Raw genomic sequence first — 22,693 nt, forward strand, 5'->3', positions numbered from 1 at the left:
GTAGGCAGAGGAGGTGCTTTAGCTCTGCTGGTAAAGAATGGCATCAAATCAGTTGAAAAATAGAACATAAGATCGGAAGATGTTGAATCCTTATGGGTCGAGTTAAGAGCTTGCAAGGGGTAAAAGAACCCTGAAGGCAGTTACATGCAGGCCTCCCAACAGTAGCTGTGATATTGATCACAAATTACAACAGGAAATAGAAAAGGAGTGTCAAAAGGGCAATGTTATTGTAGTCATGGGAGATTTCAACATGTAGGTCAATTAGGAAAATCAGTTTGAAAATGGATCACAAGAGAGAAGGTTTGTTGAATGCCTACTAGAGCAGTTTGTCGTTGAGCCTTCTAGGGGATCGACTATACTGGATTTGGTGTTATGTAATGAACTGGAGGCAATTAGGGGGCTTAAGTTAAAAGAACCCTTGGGAGGCAGTGATCACTGAGTTCAACTTGAAATTTGATAGGGAGAAGTCTGATGAAGCAGTATTTCAGTGGAGTAAGGGAAATTACAGTGGTTTGAGAGAGGAGTTAGCCGAAGTAAATTGGAAGGAGCTGCTGGCAGGGATGTCAGCAGAGCAGCAATGGTGTGTGTTTCTGGGAAAAATGAGGAAGGTGCAAGATAGATGTATTCCAAAAACAAAGACATACTCAAATGGCAAAATAGTTCAACCGTTGCTGACAACGGAAGTCAATGCTAATATAAAAGCAAAAGAAAGGGCATACGACAACACAAGAATTCCTGGGAATACTTAGGATTGGGATCCTACAGAGAGCAACTAAAAGAATCATTAGGAGGCAAAAGATGAAGTATGAAGACAAGCTAGCAAGCAATATTAAAGTGGATAGTAAAAACATTTTCAAGTATGTAAGAAGAAAATAAGAGAGATAAGAGTGGATACAGGATCACTAGAAAATGAGGCCAGAGAAATAATAACAGGGGACAAGGAGATGGCAGATGAACTAAATGAGTATTTTGCATCAGTCTTCACTGTGGAAGACACTAGCCGTGTGTCAGATGTTGAAGGGTGTGAGGGAAGAGAAGTGAATGCAGCTACTATTACAAGGGAGAAGGTGCTCAATATGCTGAAAGATCTAAGGGTACATAAGTACCCTTATGAACTGCACCCTAGGATTCTGAAAGAGGTTGTGTTAGAGATTGTGGAGGCATTAATAATTATCTTTCAAAAATCACTGGACTCTGGCATGGTGCCAGAGGACTGGAAAATTGCAGATGTCACTCCACTCTGAGAAAGCAGGAAAGTAGCAGAAAGGAAATTATAGACCAGTTAGCCTGACCTCAGTGGTTGGGAAGATGTTGGAGTCTATTGTTAAGGATGAAGTTATGGAAAACTTGGTGACACGGGACAAGATAGGACAGAGTCTGCATGGTTTCCTTAAGGGAAAATCTTGCCGGATGAACTTGTTAGAATTCTTTGAGGAGATTACAAGTAGGAAAGATAAAGGGTATGCAGTGGATGTTGTATATTTGGACTCTCAGAAGGCCTTTGACAAGGTGCCACACATGAGGCTGCTTACCAAGTTAAGGGCCCATGGTATTACCGCAATGTTACTAACATGGTTAGAGCATTGGCTGATTAGTAGAAGTGGGAATAAAACGATCCTTTTCTGGTTGCCTGCCAGTGACTAGTGGTGTTCTGCAGGAGTCGGTGTTGGGACCGCTTCTTTTTATGCTGTATATCAATGATTTAGATGATGGAATAGATGACTTTGTTGCTAAGTTTGCAGATGATACAAAGATTGGTGGAGGGGCAGGTAGTGTTGAGGAAACAGGTAGGATGCAGAAGGGCTTGGACAGATTAGGAGAATGGGCAAGAAATTGGCAAATGAAATACTATGCTGGAAAATGCATGGTCATGCACTTTGGTAGTAGAAATAAATGTGCAGACTATTTTTTAAATGGAAGAAATCCAAAAATCTAAGTTGCAAAAGGACTTGGGAGTCCTTGCGCAGAACACCTTAAAGGTAAATTTGCAGGCAGAGGATGGTGAATTAGTGGAGTTTTTTTTTTACCACATGCAGCTGTGGAGGCCAGGACGTTGGGTGTATTTAAGGGGCTGGGGAGTGGGGCTGAGGAGAAGGGGGGAATAATCATCAGTTATGATTGAATGGTGGAGCAGACGATGGGCCAAATGGCCTAATTCTTCTCTTGTCTGATGGTCTTATGGTTCCCTTCCATTTGCTCCTGGTGTTCACCGTTCCCCTCCAGCAGTACCTGCTGGTGTTTACTGTTCCCCTCCAGCAGCTCCTGTTGATCACTGTCACTGTCACCCTCCAGCAGCTCCTGTTGGTCACTGTCACCCTCCAGCAGCCTCTGCTGGTGTTACCGTTCCTCTCCAGTTTCTCCTGATGTTTATCATATCCCTCCAAATGCTCATGCTAGTGTTCACCGTTCCACTCCAGCAGCCTCTGCCGGTGTTCACCGTTCCCCTCCAGCAGCCTCTGCCGGTGTTCACCGTTCCCCTCCGGCTGCCTCTGCCGGTGTTCACCGTTCCCCTGCGGCGGCCCCTGCTGGGGTTTTACTTCCACTGATTGCTCCTGTTGATATTTACTGTTCACTTGCACCTTTCCCACTTTCCATTTCATGTTAGCCTGCTGGTATTCCGAATGTGCCAATATGTTCTCTCCTACACTGTTATTTTCGACAGTAGCCTTTGGTAACTCATAAAAAGTCCTTCTGAAATCTAACTACAGTATATCCAGCAGATCTCCTTTATCCACGACATGTTATTTCTCCAAAGAGCTCTAGAAATTGGTCAAGCACAATTTTGCTTTGAAAAGTTGCATTGACTTTGCATAATGTCCTTGATTTTTCTAAGTGCTTTCTACAATGCCTCTAGTGGATGTTAACATTTTCCCATGTTGGAGTTTATACTGAGACAGAGGGTGGTGAATTTGTAGAATTCATTGCCACTGATGGCTTGGAGGACAAGTCTTTGAGTAAATTTAAAGTTTGATAGTTTCTTGATTAATCAGAATGTTATAGAAACAGAGAAAACCTACAGCACAATACAGGCCCTTCGGCCCACAATGCTGTGCCGAACATGTCCTTACTTTAGAAATTACCTAGCCCTCTATTCTTCTAAGCTCAACGTACCTATCGAGGAGTCTCTTAAAAGACCCTATTGTATCCACCTCCACCACCGTCACCGGCAGCCATTCCACGCACTCACCATTATCTGCATAAAAAAAACTTACCTCTGACACCTCCTCTGTACCTACTTCCAAGCACCTTAAAACTGTGCCTTCTCATGCTAGCCATTTCAGCCCTGGGAAAAAGCCTCTAACTATCCACATGATTAATGCCTCTCATCATCTTGTACACCTCTATCAGGTCACCTCTCATCCTCCATCGCTGCAAGGAAAAGAGGCTGAGTTCACTCAACCTATTCTCATAAGGCATGCTCCCCAATCCAGGCAACATCCTTGTAAATCTCCTCTGCACCCTTTCTATAGTTTCCACATCCTTCCTGTGGTGAGGTGACCAGAACTGAGCACAGTACTCCAAGTGGGCTCTGACCAGGGTCCTATATAGCTGCAACATTACCTCTCAGCTCCTAAACTCAATCCCACAGTTGATGAAGGCCAATGCACCGTATGCCTTCTTAACCACAGAGTCAACCTGCATAGCAGCTTTGAGTGTTTTGTGGACACGGACCCCAAGATCCCTCTGATCCTCCACACTGCCAAGAGTTTTACATTAATACTATATTCTGTCAGCATATTTGACCTACCAAAGTGAACCACCTCACACTTGTCTGGGTTGAACTCCATCTGCCTCTTCTCAGCCCAGTTTTGCACCCTATCAATGTCCTGCTGTAACCTCTGACAGTCCTCCACACTATCCACAACACCTCCAACCTTTGTGTCATCAGCAAATTTAGTAACCCATCCCTCTACTACCTCATCAAGGTCATTTATAAAAATCACGAAGAGCAGGGGTCCCAGAACATATCTGAGGCATACCACTGGTCACCGACCTCCATGCAGAATGTGACCCATCTATAACCACTCTTTGCCTTCTGTAGGCAAGCCAGTTCCAGATCCACAAAGCAATGTCCCCTTGGATCCCATGCCTCCTTACTTTCTCCAGAAGCCTGGCATGCGGTACCTTGTCAAATGCCTTGCTGAAACCCATATACACTAAATCTACTGCTCTACCTTCATCAATGGGTTTAGTCACATCCTCAAAAAATTCAATCAGGCTCATAAGGCACGACCTGCCTTTGACAAAGCCATGCTGACTATTCCTAATGTTCTCTCCAAATGTCCATAAATCCTGCCTCTCAGGATCTTCTCCATCAACTTGCCAACCACTGAAGTATGACTCACTGGTCTATAATTTCCTGGGTTATCTCTATTCCCTTTCTTGAACAATGGAACAACATCTGCAACCTTCCAATCCTCCAGAACCTCTCCTGTCCCCATTGATGATGGAAAGATCATTGCCAGAGGCACAGCAATCTCCTCCCTTTCCTCCCACAGTAGCCTGGGGTACATTTAGTCCGATCCAGGTGACTTATCCAACTTTATGCTTTCCAAAAGCCCTAGCATATCATCTTTCTTGATATCTACACACTCAAGCTTTTCAGTCTGCTGTAAGTCATCTCTACAATCTCAAAGATCCTTTTCCGTAGTGAATACTGAAGCAAAGTACTCATTATGTACCTCTGCTATCTCCTCCAGTTCCATACACACTTTTCCACTGTCACACTTGTTTGGTCCTATTCTCTCACGTTTTATCCTCTTGCTCTTCACATACTTGTAGAATGCCTTGGGATTTTTCCTTAATCCTGTCCACCAAGGCCTTCTTATGGCCCCTTCTTGCTTTCCTAATTTCATTTTTAAGCTCCTTCCTGCTAGCCTTATAATCTTCTAGATCTCAATCATTACTTAGCTTTTTGAACCTTTCGTAAGCTCTTCTTTTCTTCTTAACTAGATTTACAACAGCCTTTGTACACCATGGTTCTTGTACCCTGCCATCCTTTCCCTGTCTCATTGGAACGTACCTATGCAGAACTCCACACAAATATCCCCTGAACATTTGCCACATTTCTTACGTACATTTCCCTGAGAACATCTGTTCCCACTTTATGCTTCCAAGTTCTTGTCTCATATTTTCCCTTACTCCAATTAAACACTTTCCTAACTTGTCTGTTCCTATCCTTCTCCAATGCTATGGTAAAGGGGATAGAATTGTGATCACTCTCTCCAAAATGCTCTCCCTCTGAGAAATCTGACACCTGACCAGGTTCATTTCCCAATACCAGATCAAGTACAGCCACTCCTCTTGTAGGCTTGTCTACATAGTGTGTCAGGAAAGCTTCCTGAACACACCTAACAAACTCCACCCCATCTAAACCCCTTGCTCCAGGGATATGCCAATCGATATTTGAGAAATTAAAATCTCCCACCACGACAACGGTTACAATGTCAAAGGTTACGAGGAGAAGGCAGGAGAACGGGGTTGAGAGGGATAGTAAATCAGCCTTGATGGAATGGCACAGCAGACACAGCTATGTTTATGGTTTTACAGTTATAGACTGGCCTGTACTTTCCTGCTTCCTGTTGACTTCTTTCATAAGATCACTCCAAAATAACACTTCCCTGTAAAGTGGACATCAGCAAACTTGACAGGTGGAAAAGGAATGGTGCTCAGAATTTTGAATGAGACCTGTTTCTCAGGTGCTGAGGAAGAAAGGGATCTATGAAAGTGTGGAGGATGTGCAGCAGGAGAACTTCTGGATTGGGCCTCGTTCGGTGAGTCCTTTGCTCAGAGATCAGGTGGAGATGCAGAGACTTTGTGCACAGACATACAGATGCTTAGTGCTTTCACTGTTTGCAGGATGCTCTCATCCACCTTGGAGCAAAGTTTTCTCCTTGTTTACGGAAGGACCAATCGATCGCAAAGCTCACCGAGAAGGCAAGAGATCAGGAGAGGAGGTCAGGCTGCTGTGTTCAGAATGACAATTCTGGATGTGTGCAGACATTGAAGGAGGATTGTTCGGTAAGTATGAACAACTGCACTCACACCACTCGTGTGTTTCACTCTTCATTCTGACTCCTTGGACCAAACCACTGGAGGTCAATCTGATTCCTGCAAGTACATGTATCTCATTTCCTCACTATCGAGACAAATGCTTTTTCTCTCCATCGAATCAAAACATTTCTAACATTTCTAAACTGACGGATCAAGGAGAGGAGTTATCAGGAGGAAATGGCGACAGATTTCTAGAGGAATTTAACCTCTAGAGAGGAACAAAGAGATAGAACGTAGAATATAGAAAACCTACAGCACAATACAGACCCTTTGGCCCACAAAGCTATGCCGGACATGTCCTAACCTTAGAAATTACCTAGGCTTACCCATAGCCCTCTATTTTTCTAAGCTCCATGTACCTGTCCAGGAGTCTCTTAAAAGACCCTATCGTATCCGCCTCCACCACTGTCGCCGGCAACTCATTCCACACACTCACCAGTCTGCATAAAAAAAAACTTATCCCTGACATCTCCTCTGTACCTACTCCCCAGCACCTTAAAACTGTGTCCTCTTGTGCTAACCGTTTCAGCCCTGGGAAAAGGCCTCTGACTATCCACACGATCAATGCCTCTCATCATCAGGTCACCTCTCATCCTCCGTCGCTCCGAGGAGAAAAGACCGAGTTCACTAAACCTATTCTCATAAGGCAGGCTCCCCAATCCAGGCAACATCCTTGTAAATCTCCTCTGCACCCTTTCTATGGTTTCCACATCCTTCCTGTAGTGAGGCGACCAGAACTGAGCACAGTACTCCAAGTGGGGTCTGACCAGGGTCCTATATAGCTGCAACATTACCTCTCGGCTCATAAACTCAATCCCATGGTTGAAGAAGGCCAATGCACCATATGCCTTCCTAACCAGAGTCAACCTGCGTAGCAGCTTTGAGTGTCCTGTGGACTCGGACCCCAAGATCCCTCTGATCCTCCACACTGCCAAGAGTCTTACCATTAATATTATATTCTACCATCATATTTGGCCTACCAAAATGAACCATCTCACACTTATCTGGGTTGAACTCCACCTGCCACTTCTCAGCCCAGTTTTGCATCCTATCAATGACCCGCTGTAACCTCTGACAGCCCTCCACACTATCCACAACACCCCCAACCTTTCTTGGAGAACAGTGCACCCAAAGCACTGGAATTTCCACCACAGGTTAGCGAGGCAGTAACAAGTAAACCAGGAATTTGTGGTTATTATTACAGGGATTGAACTAAAAAGTGGGTAACGTATGCTGAACTTGGATTATTGGTTTGATTACACTTTCAGTATTTCATCTGGTTTCCATGTTTTTCTTATTAAAGGGAAAACAAAGTGTATTATCAGATGCAAACATCAGTGGTGGGAAAGACACTGGAGGGGATTCTGAGTTCAGAAAAAACCTTGTGCAGAGAGCAATGAGGTTGTGGAACTCGCCCCCACAGGCCAGAAGTGTACCAGTATTTCTGGTAGTCTGCACAGGTCCGTGGGAGAGCGAGTAGCAGAAAATGCTACCAGTTGAAAAAGGGTGGAAGAGGGATTTGGGGCAGAAATCTGAGTGAAAACAGATGGGCTGAATGACGTTTGTGTGCTGAATCCCCCATTATACCATCCCCATAACTAGGGGAGTTGAATATAGGAGCAAAGAGGTCCTTCTGCAGTTATACAAGGCCCTGATGAGACCCCACCTGGAGTATTGTGTAGTTTTGCTCTCCAAATTTGAGGAAGGACATTCTTGCTATTGAGGGAGTGCAGCGTAGGTTCACTGGGTTAATTCCAGGGATGGTGGGAATGTCATATGTTGAAAGATTGGAGCGACTGGGCTTGTATACACTGGAATTTAGAAGGATGAGAGTGGATCTGATTGAAGCATATAAGATTATTAAGGGATTGGACACACTAGAGTCATGAAACATGTTCCCGATGTTGGGGGAGTCCAGATCCAGAGGCCACAGTTTAAGAATAAGGGGTAGACTATTTAGAACAGAGTTGAGGAAAAACTATTTCACACAGAGAGTTGTGGATCTGTGGAATGCTCTGTCTCAGAAGGCAGTGGAGGCCAATTCTCTGGATTCTTTCAAGAAAGAGTTAGATAGAGCTGTTAAAGATAGTGGAGTGAAGGGATATGGGGAGAAGGCAGGAATGGGGTACTGGTTGTGGATGATCAGCCATGATCACAGTGAATGGCGGGGCTGGCTCAAAGGGCCGAATGGCCTACTCCTGCACCTATTGTCTATTGTGTATTGTGTTCTATCCTCCCCCAGCTGAATTCCCATGTGAGCTCTTATCCCCTCGTCCCTCCGGGCTGAGTTCCATCTGAGCTCTATCACACCCTGCTTGTCTTGAATTCCCATGTGAGCCCTATCACCCTCTCCCTAAGTTGAATCTTCCATCGTGTTCTATTCTCCCCCCCTCCTGTGCTGTATCGCGTATTGTGTTCTATTCCCCCCCACGCTGAATTTCAACGTGAGATTTATTTCCAACCCCCCCACCCCCACCCCTGCCTGAATTCCCATGTGAGATGTTCCACCCCCCCCACCACATGCTGAATTCCTATGTATCACCTGTCTACCCCCACACCCCCAGTGTGAATTCCCACATGATCTCTACACCCTTCCCACGGGGCTGAATTCCCATCTCTATCCCCCCCACCTTGTGAGATCTGTTTCACCCCTACCCACTTGTACTGAATTCATATGCAAGACCTAGCCCCTCCCCCCAGGGCTGAAATCTCATGTGAGCTCTGTTCTCCCCTGACCCCCGAACTGAATTCTAATAAACTCATTCTAATAGCTCCTGGGCTGAGTTCCCATCTGAGCTGTATTTCCCATCCCTTTGTCCTGAATTCCCATGTGAGCTCTAGCACCCCCCCCCCCCCGCCACCATGTCCTGAATTCCCATGTAAGCTCAAGGCCCCCCGGGCTGAATTCCCATGTGAGCACTATCTCTTCCAGCCCCCCCCACCCCAGGCTGAATACTTATGTGTGCTCTGACCCTCCCCCACCTTGTCCTGAATTCCCATGTGAGCTAAATCCCCCCTCCCCTTGTGCTGATTTCCCATGTCAGCTAAATCCCCCCTCCCCTTGTCCTGAATTCCCATGTGAGATAAACCCTCCCCGTGCTGAATTCCCATGTGAGATAAATCCCCCCTCCCCTTGTGCTGATTTCCCATGTCAGCTAAATCCCCCCTCCCCTTGTCCTGAATTCCCATGTGAGATAAACCCTCCCCGTGCTGAATTCCCATGTGAGATAAATCCCCCCTCCCCTTGTCCTGAATTCCCATGTCAGCTAAATCCCCCCCTCTCCTTGTCCTGAATTCCCATGTGAGATAAATCCCCCCTCCCCTTGTGCTGAATTCCCATGTCAGCTAAATCCCCCCTCCCCTCCCCTTGTCCTGAATTCCCATGTCAGCTAAATCCCCCCTCTCCTTGTCCTGAATTCCCATGTGAGCTAAATCCCCCCTCCCCTTGTGCTGATTTCCCATGTCAGCTAAATCCCCCCTCCCCTTGTCCTGAATTCCCATGTGAGATAAACCCTCCCCGTGCTGAATTCCCATGTGAGATAAATCCCCCCTCCCCTTGTCCTGAATTCCTATGTCAGCTAAATCCCCCCCTCTCCTTGTCCTGAATTCCCATGTCAGCTAAATCCCCCCTCCCCTCCCCTGGTGCTGAATTCCCATGTGAGCTCTATGCCCCCCACCCCCTGGCTCTCGGGCCGAATTCCCATGCAAGCTCTGTAAAGTTATAGAGCCACAGAGAAGTACAGCACAGACACAGGCCCTTCATCTCATCTAGTGCACGCCAAAGCCATTTAAACCGCCTACTCCCATCGATCTGCACCAGGACCAGAGTCCTCCATATCCCTACCATCTATGTACTGTCCTTTTTCAAACTTCACTCCAACATTGAAATCAAGCTCATATGCACCACTTGCACTGGCAGCTCATTCCACACTCTCATGACCTTCTGTGTGAAGAAGTTTCTCCCTCATGTTCCCCTTAAACTTTTAACCTTTCACCCTTAACCTATGACCTCTGGTTGCAGTTCCACCCAATCTCAGTGGAAAAAAACAAGAGAAAATCTGCAGATGCCGGAAATCTGAGCAACATATACAAAATGCTGGAGGAACTGAGCGGGCTGCCTGGTCTGCTTAGTTTCTCCAGCATTTTGTGTGTGGCTCAGTGGAAAAGGCCTGGTTACATTTTCCCTCTTTACACCTCTCATAATGTTGTATACCTCTTTCAAATCGCCTCAATTTTCTATGTTCTTTGGAATAAAGTCCTAACCTATTCAATCTTTCCTTATGACCCAGGTCCTCCAGACACAACAACATCTTTGTAAATTTTCTCTGTACTTTTTCCAACATCTTTCCTATAGGTAGGTGACCACAACTTCACACAATGCTCCAAATTAGGCCTCACCAATGCCTAATACAACTTCAACATAACATCCCATCTTCTGTACTCAATACTTTGATTTAGGAAGGCCAATGTGCCAAAAGCTTTCTTTACAACCTTATCTACCTGTGATGAATTATGGACATTTATTCCCAGAGCACTTGGTTCTGACACACTCCTCAGTGCCCTACCGTTCACTGTGTAAGACCTACCCTGACTGGTGCTACCAAAGTGCAACACTTCGCCCTTGTCCCTGTATCATTTTTCCAGCTGGTCCAGATCCCCCGCAAGCCATGATCAATAGGTACATTTAACGCCAGAGAAATGTATACAATATACATTCTGAAATTCTTTTTCTTCACAAACATCCACTAAAACAGAGGAATGCCCCAAAGAATGAATGACCATTAAATGTTAGAACGCCAAACCCCCCCCCAGCTCCCCGCTCCCATGCACAAGCAGTAGCAAGGCAGCAACACCCCATCCACCACCCGCAAAAAAGCAATGGCACCCCACCACCGAGCACTCAAGCATGCAGCAAAGCGTCTATAAAGACATAAACTTGCAGTAACCCAAAGACTAGTTGTCAAATTACTGGGTGAACATACTACAGGCTCTCTCTCTCCCTAATAAGGGAAAAAGAGGTGTCCCCATTTCACACCGAGAGGGGAGACATAACAAACAACTCGCTGATTTATGATGTTAAAAGTCTGTTGCATCAATTTTTCCAAGCTCCGCACCCAGAGAGCTCAGGTCTCTGGACATACAGCCCACGGGAGCTAATCTGCTGGTCTCGAAGTTCCGTGTTCTCCCGCCACACCTAAGTCAGGGTTCACCATCTCCAGAGCCACAAAAATCCGGCACCCTGAAGGCGTGCTAGTCTTCTAGGCCATGTCCCTGGGGTATCAAAAAGCAGTTGGTCGTGGGCCCTGAGAGGGGGTCCCATTCCCGCAAAGGACTGAAGTCAGAGCATAACTCCAGGTCAGGATCTTCAAAAGAACCTTGAAAAGGTAAAAAAGAGATATCAAAGATAGAAATAGAGCTGCTTCTGAAGATACAAGCAAAGGAGGCACTGTTCAGCACCATCATCACTTGCTCTGCCCCTCCTACTAGTTGAAAGGCTTCGATAGAATAGACTTGGAGAGGATTTCACCATTTACCCTTAATCCATGACCTCAAGTTTTAATCTCACCCAATCTCAGTAGATAACATATTAAAAAGTTCCATTTGTCCATTGGAAATCTGTCTGAATTCCTTGGTAGTGATGCAGGCTTCAGTGATCAGTATTGCCACAGTATGCCGAGAAGATCTGGCACTCAGCCCTGCTGGTGGGTAATTTATTACTCACCCCCAATGTAGTACTGTGCAATCATAAACAGTTACTAACCTTTTCTATTTTCAAACACAGAAAGTACTCGCCACTTTTATAAAATGGCCAAGCAGCCAAGCTCCAAACCTGGGCTTCACTAATCGGAAGCGATCATCAGGGGCAGTGTGTCATCAGGATCCAAGGCAAGTGAAACCTGTATCAGGATGTTGGAACTGAGAGCAGCAACTCTCCACAGGTTCAGTCCCTCCACCTCTATCTCCTACCAGCCTGATACCCAACTACGTAAGGCATTCAAGCAGCTTATTATATATGTACAACTTCTTAGTAAGGCATGGCTAGTCTGGCCTTGAACAATTTCCTGCCTGATCTTCAAAGCCTCACTAAGTATCCTTGGCTGTCTGGGAAGAGAGCTATGAAGATTCACAAGCCCTCAGTTATTACAGATGTCCTCACCCTGAACAGTTATCCTGAGGCTTTGCCCAGTCCTAGATGCATGAAGAGAAAACCCCAAGCACCATCCCATCAATGTGCACCTCAGTGAGATCCTTTCACTCTCTCTTCCAGCAAATCATCCAGTCTTCCTCACTTGCTCTTCACAGAACCATCCCCTCACAGGAGCATTGGGTCCAGAGACTATTGCTCTCCAAGTATGGTTTTATCAGGGATATTGAGAATCTGAGTAAAACATCACTACTCTTCCAATGACAAGTACTCAGTGCCTGCCTTGTTTGCTGAACCTCATCCCACACTCTCTCATTACCCCCTTCACTGTTACCCCTTCCACACCACTTCTCAATCACCCCACAGTAACTGTCCCATCTTCTTCTCCACCCTGATGCTCCCTCTGTGTCTCTCTTTAATGCTACCCTTGTTGGCTCCCCAACACACGTACATTAAGCCACATCTCCAGACATTTACATCTGGATCTGCACTTCTTCCTTCAGTTTTTGTTAAATAGGAGTCACGAGGCCATTAGTGGTAAGTTAGCTTTTCAACTGTCCTATCCTCTATATACATTAATGATTTAGATGAAGGGATTATAAGTAATATTAGCAAATTTGCAGATGACCCAAAGCTGGATGGCAGTGTGAAGTGTGAGGAGGATGTTATGAGAATGCAGGGTGACTTGGACAGGTTGGGTGAATGGGCAGATGCATGACAGATGCAGTTTAATGTGGATAAATGTGAGGTTATCCACTTTGGCAAGAACAGGAAAGCAGATTACTATCTGAATGGTATCAAGTTCGGAAAAGGGGAAGTACAACGAGATCTAGGTGTCCTTGTTCATCAGTCACTGAAAGTAAGCATATAGGTACAGCAGGCAGTGAAGAAGGCTAATGGCATGTTGGCCTTCATAACAAGGAGCGTTGAGAATAGGAACAAAGAGGTCCTTCTGCAGTTGTACAGGGCCCTGGTGAGACCACACCTGGAGTATTGTGTGCAATTTTGGTCTCCAAATTTGAGGAAGGACATTTTTGCTATTGAGGGAGTGCAGCGTAGGTTCACAAGGTTAATTCCCGGGATGGCAGGACTGTCATATGTTGAAAGATTGGAGCGACTGGGCTTGTATACACTGGAATTTAGAAGGATGAGAGGGGATCTGATTGAAACATATAGGATTATTAAGGGATTGGACACACTAGAGGCAGGAAACATGTTCTCTGATGTTGGGGGAGTCCAGAACCAGAGGCCACAGTTTTTCACTCAGAAAGTAGTGGATCTGTGGAATGCTCTGCCTCAGATGGCAGTGGAGGCCAATTCTCTGGATGCTTTCAAGAATGAGTTAGATAGAGCTCTTAAGGATATGGGGAGAAGGCAGGAACAAGGTACTGATTGTGGATGATCAGCCATGATCACAGTGAGTGACGGTGCTGCCTTGAAGAGCCGAATGGCCTACTCCTGCTCCTATTGTCTATTTTATTAGGCCATAAGATATAGGAGCAGAATTAAGCCATTTGTCTCCCCGGACCTCCTGTCCCATGATCCTCTCATATCCCCTTTGCCAATCACCTGTACAGCTCTTGGCTCCATCCCTCCCCCTCCCGTCTTCTCCTATCATTTTGGATCTCCCCCTCCCCCTCCCACTTTCAAATCTCTTACTAACTCTTCCTTCAGTTAGTCCTGACGAAAGGTCTCGGCCTGAAACGTTGACTGTACCTCTTCCTACAGATGCTGCCTGGCCTGCTGCGTTCACCAGCAACTTTGATGTGTGTTGCTTGAATTTCCAGCATCTGCAGAATTCCTGTTGTTTGCTAGATTTAAGGACCGGACAGCCAAAGGAATAACAGCTATTTGCAATATAATGAAAGAAGGAATACTGTTCAGTTTTGAAATGCTCAAAGAGAAACACTTATTAGAAAAACAAGACTTTTATTGATATTTACAGATGTGACAGTATGTTAATAGGATGGTTAAAAAATGTAACCAAGGCAAGTACATGCTCGATAGAGCTATCTAGAAAAGCGTATGATTCAGACAATGGTAGTAGAATAATTTCAAGCGTGTATAAGCGTTTGTCAAATCTTAAAACACATTCGACTTCATACATTAAAACAAGATGGGAGAAGGAAGGAGGGATAATAATATCTGAGGAAGACTGGACAATAATATGGAGGTATCAATGGAAGTGTACAAGTTCACAGAAATGGTGGGAGTTCGGGTGGAAAAACTTGATAAGATATTTTATTACACCCTCTCAGAAATCCCATTATGATAGTAACCTCCCTGTTTGCTGGAGAAATTGCGGAAATCAAAATGCAAACCATTATCATATTTTCTGGGAATGCCCCGTTATCAAAGACTATTGGAGTGGGATACATAACGCCCTACAAGACAAATTTGAATACGAAATACCCGTAGAAAGTAAAACCATATATTTTGGGTATATACCTCAAGAATGGTTGAAAAGAGATAAATATTTAATGAATGTACTGCTGGTGGCTGGTAAAAAGACCCTTACCAGGAAATGGTTATCACAGGAGAGCCCAACTTTAATTGTATGGATGGAGATTACAATGGACATCTACAAAATGGAGAAGATAACAGCATCTGTTAATCATAAGTTGGAACAATTTGATTCATACTGGGAAAAATGGTTTAACTACATAACATCTCATAGGCCTGATTTGATTCTCACAAGTCATTGAATATGTTGTTAGAAAAAAGATCACTCCCTACTTTGTACATACTTTTCTTCTTTTGATTGTTCTTTCTTTCCTCTCCTTTCTATAAGTGTATACCTCAGATAGTAGTAGTAGTAGTAATAGTCATACTTTATTGATCCTGGGGGAAATTGGTTTTCGTTACAGTTGCACCATAAATAATAAATAGTAATAGAACCATAAATAGTTAATAAATATTATGCAGAGATTTGTGACAAATATGACTCTATGATATATATGTACAGTATCTGAAATACATCTTATGGAATGTTTTGTTTGATGATGAACTTCAATAAAAAATAAATTACAAAAAAAAAGAGAATCAGCCTGTGTGACTGAGCACATATTCTGCTTGCAGGACGTGTGAGGAACCTGCCTCAGCCATGCCACACATCTGGAAGGATGACATCACTCAATGGCCTGTGAGTATTTCTGTGAAAACTCTAAGCATGAGTGAAGTGAATATCTGTGTTTACTACCTCCAAGCATAAGGACAAGATTCAATCTTGTCCCTCAGGAAATCAATGTAGATAGTTCTTAACAGAACTGCCGTTATAAAACTACCTGTTTAGAAATGGGTCATGTACATGGTTAATGTTAGTGGGTAATGTAAATGGGTATTGCAGAAATAACAAGCAGGATAGACAAAGAAGAATTGGTCGATGTTGTGTACTTGGATTTTCAGAAGGCCTTTGACAAGGTGCCACACATGAGGCTGCTTAACAAGCTACGAGCCCTTGGTATTACAGGAAAAATTCTAGCATGGATAAAGCAGTGGCTGACTGGCAGGAGGCAAAGAGTGGCACTAAAGGGAGCCTTTTCTGGTTGGCTGCCAGTAACTAGTGGTGTTCTATAGAGGTCTGTGTTGGGACCAATTCTTTTATGTTATAGTTCATAATTTGGAAGATGAAATTGCTGGCTCGCTGCAAAGTTTGCAGATGATATGAAGATAGGTGGAGGGGCAGGTGGTCTTCAGGAAGCAGAGAGACTACAGAAGGACCTAGACAGGTCTGGAGAATGGGCAAAAAAGTAGCAGGCAGAAAACAGTGTTGAGAAATGTATGGTCATGCACATCGGTAGAAGAAATGAAAGGGTTGACAATTTTCTAAATGGAGAGAAAATACAAAAAAACTGGGGTACAAAAAGACTTGGGATTTATTGTACAGGATTCCCTAAAGGTTAATTTGCAGACATCCTGACGAAGGGTCTCGGCCTGAAACGTCGACTGCGCCTCTTCCTATAGATGCTGCCTGGCCTGCTGCGTTCACCAGCAACTTTGATGTAGGTTAATTTGCAGGTTGAGTATGTGGTGAGAAAGGCAAATGCGATATTAGTATTCATTTCAAGAGGACAAGAATGTAAAATCAAGGATGTAATATTGAGACTTTATAAAGCACTGGTGAGGCCTCACAGAGTATTGTGAGTAGTTTTGGGGATTTTATCTGAGAAAGGAGATGCTGACATTGGAAGAGGTTCAAAGAAGGTTCACGAAAATGATTCTAGGTTTGAATGGCTTGACATATGAAGAGTATTTGATAGCTCTGGGCCCCTGTTCACTGGAATTCAGAAGCAGGTGGAGTGACATCATTGAAACCTATCGAATGGTGAAAGGCCTTGATAGAGTGGATGGGGAGAGGATGTTTCCTATGGTGGGAGAGTCTAAGATCAGAGGGCACAGCTTAGGATAGAGAGGTGTCCTTTTAGAACAGAGTTGAGGTGGAATTCCTTTAACCAGAGAGGCTGAATCTGTAGAATTTGTTGCCACAAATGGCTGTTGAGGCCAAGTCATTGGGTATATTTAAGGCAGAGGTTGATCAGTGAGGACATGAAGGGATATAGGGAGAGGCCAGGAGATTGGGCCTGAGAGGGAAAATGGATCAGCCATGTTGAAATGGTGGAGCAGACTCTGGGCCAAATGGTTCCTGTAAATGGGTAATGTTAGACATTGGAGCAGAATTAGGCCATTCAGCCCATCGAGTATGCTCCACCATTCCATCATGGCGGATCCTGGATCCCATTCAACCCCACACACCTGCCTTCTTGCCCTATCCTTTGAAGCCCTGACAGATCAGGAAATGATCAACTTCCACCTTAAATATACCCACGGACATGGCCTCCACCACAGTCTGTAGCTGAACGTTCACTACTCTCTGTCCCCGGTTCTAAAGGGTCGCTCCTCAAATCTGAGGTTGTGCCCTCTAGTTCTGGACACCCCCACCATAGGAAACATCCTCTCCACATCCACCTGATCTAGTCTTTTCAACATTCAGTAGGTTTCAATGAGATCCCCCCACATTCTTTGAAATTCCAGTGAGTACAGGCCCAAAGCTGCCAAACACTCCTCATATGTTAACTTCTTCATTTCCAGAATCATCCTCGTGCACCTCCTCTGGACTCTCTCCAATGACAGCACATTCTTCTTGAGATATGAGACCCAAAAGTGTTAACAATATCCCGGTGCGGCCAGACTAGTGTCTTATAAAGGCTCAGCATTATCTCTTTGCATTTATATTCTACTCCCCTTGAAATATATGCCAACATTGCATTTGCCTTTTTTACCACAAACTGAACCTGTAAATTAAACTACTGGGAGTCTTGCACAAGGACTCCTAAGTCCCTCTGCGCCTCTGATTTTTGAACCTTCTCCCCATTTAGATAATAGTCTGCACTATTGTTCCTTTTTATCAAAATGCATTATCATACTTTTCCCAACACTGTGTTCCATCTGCCACTTTTTTTGCCCATTTTTCCAATTTATCTAAGTCCTGCTGCAATCACTCTGCTTCCTTAGTGCTACCTATCCTTCTATCTATCTTCATATCATCTGCAAACTTTGCCACAAAGTCATCAACTCGATTATCTAAATCATTGACAAACAATTGAAAAGAGCAGTCCCAATACTGACCCCTGAAGAACACCACTCGTCACCGGCAGCCAACTAGAAAAGGCCCCCTTTATTCCCACTTGCTGCCTCCTGCCTGTCAGCCATTCTGCTATCCACGCCAGTATCTTTCCTGTAACGCCATAGGAATTCATCTTGTTAAGCAGCTTCATGTGTGGCACCTTATTAAATGCCTTCTGAAAATCCATGTAAATGACAGCCACTGCCTCTCCTTTGTCCACCCTGCTTGTTAATTCTTTGAAGAACTCTAACAGATTTGTCAGGCAAGATTTCCCTTTACAGAAACCATGCTGACTTTGACTTATTTTAACATTAGTCTCCAAGTACCTCGAAACCTCATCCTTAATAACAGACTCCCACACTTTTTTCACCCACTGAGGTTAGGCAAATTGGATTATAATTTCTGTTCTTTTGTCTTCCTCCCTTCTTAAAGAATGGAGTGACATTTGCAATCTTGCAGTCCTCCAGGACCATGGCAGAATCAAGTGATTCTTGAAAGGTCATGACCAATGCATCCATTATCTCTTCAGCATCATCTTTCAGGACTCTGGGATGTAGTCCATCTGGCCCAGGTGACTTATCCACCTTAAGACCTTTGAGTTTGCCTTGCACTTTTTCCTTTGTAATAGCAATGGCACTCAGTCCTGCTCCCTGGCACTCATGGACCTCTGGCACACTAATAGTGTCTTCCACAGTGAAGACTGATGCAAAGTACACATTAAGTTCATCTGCCATTTCTTTGAGCCCCATTACTACCTCACCAGCATCATTTTCCAATGGTCCAACCTCAACTCTCACCTCCCTTTAACTCTTTATAGAACTGAAAAAAAACTTTTAGTATTTTGCTTTATATTATTGGCTAGGTTGCCCTCATATTTCATCTTTTCCCTCCTTATAGCTTTTTTCTCATTGCCTTTTGTTTGATTTTAAAAGCTTCCCAATCATCCAGCTTCCAACACATTTTGCTACCTTCTATGGCCTTTCCTTGACTTTTAAGAAGTCCTTAACTTTCTTTGTCAGTCACAGTTGCCTACCCCTGCCATTTGAGAACTTCGTCCTCTGTGGGACATATCTATCCTGTGCCTTATGAACTATTCCCAGAAACTTCAGCCATCTCTGCTCTATCACTATCCCTGCCTGAATCCTCCTCTAATCCACTTGGGCAAGCTCCTCTCTCATGCCTCCATAATTCCCTTTACATAGAACATAGAATAGTACAGCACATTACAGGCCCTTCGGCCCACAATGTTGTGCCAACCCTCAAACCCTGCCTCCCATATAACCCCCCACCTTAAATTCCTCCTGTCTAGTAGTCTCTTAAACTTCACTAGTGTATCTGCCTCCACCACTGACTCAGGCAGTGCATTCCACACACCAACCACTCTCTGAGTAAAAAACCTTCCTCTAATATTCCCCTTGAACTTCCCACCTTAAAGCCATGTCCTCTTGTGTTGAGCAGTGGTGCCCTGGGGAAGAGGCACTGGCTATCCACTCTATCTATTCCTCTTATTATCTTGTATACCTCTATCATGTCTCCTCTCATCCTCCTTCTCTCCAAAGAGTAAAGCCCTAGCTCCCTTAATCTCTGATCATAATCCATACTCTCTAAACCAGGCAGCATCCTGGTAAATCTCCTCTGTACCCATTCCAATGCTTCCACATCCTTCCTATAGTGAGGCAACCAGAACTGGACACAGTACTCCAAGTGTGGCCTAACCAGAGTTTTATAGAGCTGCATCATTACATCGCGACTCTTAAACTCTATCCCTCGACTAATGAAAGCTAACACCCCATAAGCTTTCTTAACTACCCTATCTACCTATATCGCTATGTTTTCGCGCACCTCTCATAGCTTTCCCTATATCGCTATGTTTTCGCGCACCTCCCATAGCTTCCCCTATATCGCTATGTTTTCGCGCACCTCCCATAGCTTCCCCTATATCGCTGTGTTTTTGTGCACCTCTCATACCGTCCCATATATCGCTCAGATAACGCTCCTCTCTGATAGCTTCCCCTATATCGCTATGTTTTCGCGCACCTCCCATAGCTTCCCCTATATCACTGTGTTTTTGTGCACCTCCCATAGCTTCCCCTATATCGCTATGTTTTCGCGCACCTCCCATAGCTTCCCCTATATCGCTGTGTTTTTGTGCACCTCTCATACCGTCCCATATATCGCTCAGATAACGCTCCTCTCTGATAGCTTCCCCTATATCGCTATGTTTTCGCGCACCTCCCATAGCTTCCCCTATATCGCTGTGTTTTCGCGCACCTCGCATACCTTCCGCTATATCGTTGAGTTTTTGTGCACCTCTCATACCTTCAACTATATCGATGAGTTCGCGCACCTCTCGTAGCTTCCCCTGTATCGATGTGTTTTCGCGCACCTCTCATACCTGCCCCTATAACGTGTTTTCTCGCAGACCTCTCGTAGCTTCCCCTATATCGCTGTGTTTTTGCGCACCTCGCATACCTTCCCCTATATCGCTGTGTTTTCATACACTTCGCATAGCTTCCCCTTTTTCGCCGTGGTTTCGCGCACAGCGATATAGGGGAATGTATGAGAGGTGGAAAAAACATAGAGATTTTGGGAAAGCTGTGAGGCAACTTTCAGGGATCTGTGGACACGTACCCTCAGATCCCTTTGCTCCTCCACACTACCAAGTATCCTGCCATTTACTTTGTACTCTGCCTTGGCGTTTGTCCTTCCGAATTGTACCACCTCACACTTCTCCGGGTTGAACTCCATCTGCCACTTCTCAGCCCACTTCTGCATCCTATCAATGTCTCTCTGCAATCTTTGACAATCCTCTACACTATCTACAGCACCACCAACCTTTGTGTCATCTGCAAACTTGCCAACCCACCCTTCTACCCCGACATCCAGGTCGTTAATAAAAATCACGAAAAGTAGAGGTCCCAGAACCGATCCTGGTGGGACACTCCAATCTGAATGTACTCCCTCCACCACCACCCTCTGCCTTCTGCAGGCAAGCCAATTCTGAATCCACCTGGCCAAACTTCCCTGGATCCCATGCCTTCTTATTCCATTGAAATATTGATACATGTAGCTTATGATTCTCCCTCTCAAATTGCAGTATGAATTTTATTATATTATGACCATTGCTTTACATTAAGCTCCCTAGTAAGATCTGGGTTATTACACAACACTTAATCTAAGATAGCCTTTCCCTGAGTAGGCTCAAGCACAAGCTGCTCTAAAATGCTATCTTGTAGGCATTCAGCAAATTCCCTCTCTTGCAATCAGTCACCAACCTGACTTTCCCAATCCCTTTCATGTTGAAGTCCCCATTACAATTGTGTCATTACCCTTAAATGCTTTTTCCAGCTCCCTTTGCAACCTCATCCCAACATCTTGGCTACTATTAGGAGGCCTATATATGATTCCCATAATGTGTTTTTTTTTACCCATATGCAATTTCTTAACTTCACCCACAAAGATTCAACATTTTCTGACCCTGTGTCACCTTTTTCTAAAATGTAATTCCATCTCTTACTGACAGAGGCACACCACCGCCTGTGCCTTCCTGCCTGTCCTTTGATGTTCAGCTGCCAACTGTGGCCTCCTTTCAGCCACAACTCAGCGATGCCTACAATGTCATACAGACCGATCTCTAATTGCGCCAGAGTTCATCCACCTTCTTCCAAATGCTGTGCGCATTTATCCTGGTTCCCACTCCACTGCCATATTAGCTGAAGCCACTCCCAACAGCTCTAGTAAAGAATATTGGTCCCTCTCAGATTCAAGTGCAACCCATTCCTTTTATAGGGTCACAGCTGCCCCAGAAGAGGTCCCAATTATCCATAAGTCTGAACCCCCGACCCCTGCTCCAATTCCTCAACCACGCATTGATCTGCCAACTCACTGTTGCATGGCACAGGCAGCAATCCTGAGATGACTGCCCTTGAGGTTCTGCTTCTCAGCTTCCTTCCTAACTCCCTGTATTCTTTTGTCAGAGCCTCATCCCTTTTTCTACCTATGTCATTGGTACCAATATATACCATGACTTCCGGCTGCTTACCCTCCCTTTTCAGGATATTGTGGATGTGTCCAGAAGCATCTCGGACCCTGGTATCTGGGAGGCAAACTGCCATCTGTGTTTCCTTTTTGCATCCACAGAATCACCTATCTATCCCTCTGACTATAGATTCCCATATCACTGCTGCCAGCCTCTTCTGTGCCCTACACTTCTGAGCCACAGGGCCAGACTCAGTGCCAGAGGCACGGCCACTGTTCCTTCCCTCGGGTGGGTTGTCCCCCCAACAGTACTCAAAATGGAGTAGTTATTGTTGAGGGGGATGGCCACAGTGGTGCTCTCCACTATCTGATGTTTTTCCTGCCCTCTCCTGACAGTCACCTATTTATCTGTCTGGGATGACTACTTCCCAGTAACTCCTGTCTGTCACTGCCTCACTTACCCTAACAAGCCAAAGGTCATCGAGCTGCAGCTCCAGTTCCCTAACATGGTCTCTAAGGAGCTGTATCTCAGTGCACCTGCCACAGATGTGGGCATCGGGGAGGCTGGGAGTCTCCTGAAAATCGCACATCTGACACCCGGAACGGAACACTGGCTCTGTAGACATACCCCCTGTTCTCTCTAAAGTTAAATAAAAAATAAGGAACAAACTTACCTAATCTCCATCTGTTCTTGCCAAAGCCTTCCTACTCTGATTCAAGACTACTCAAACGATGACCAGTCCCACGATCAACTCCACTAGGTGGTAGCTCTCTTTTATAGAGACTGGGTTCTTAAAAGAAATACTCCAATCAACGACTCCTGTTGAAAAACTTGCTGCTTTTTCAAGCTCTTTCTTGAATTTGTGCAGGAACGTTCCTGTTGCGTCTGCGCA

The 22,693-nt window shown here is 44.9% G+C and overlaps 1 protein-coding gene across 2 annotated transcripts in view; it reads left to right on the forward strand.

Annotated features, from left to right (window-relative positions):
* LOC134341304 (inactive rhomboid protein 2-like) overlaps positions 1 to 22,693 on the forward strand; it is a 103,440-nt gene that overhangs the window by 51,453 nt on the left and 29,294 nt on the right. Inside the window, exons 9-12 of one of the 2 annotated variants that reach the window (XM_063039181.1) lie at positions 5,700 to 5,774; positions 5,860 to 6,021; positions 11,837 to 11,940; positions 15,278 to 15,341. In XM_063039181.1, the coding sequence (XP_062895251.1) occupies positions 5,700 to 5,774; positions 5,860 to 6,021; positions 11,837 to 11,940; positions 15,278 to 15,341 (405 nt within the window). The remainder of the gene's footprint in view (positions 1 to 5,699; positions 5,775 to 5,859; positions 6,022 to 11,836; positions 11,941 to 15,277; positions 15,342 to 22,693) is intronic. The other variant, XM_063039182.1, reaches the window with a different exon arrangement.

Source organism: Mobula hypostoma (genome assembly GCF_963921235.1).
Source record: "Mobula hypostoma chromosome 22 unlocalized genomic scaffold, sMobHyp1.1 SUPER_22_unloc_1, whole genome shotgun sequence".
NCBI classification, from domain to species: Eukaryota; Metazoa; Chordata; class Chondrichthyes; order Myliobatiformes; family Myliobatidae; genus Mobula; species Mobula hypostoma.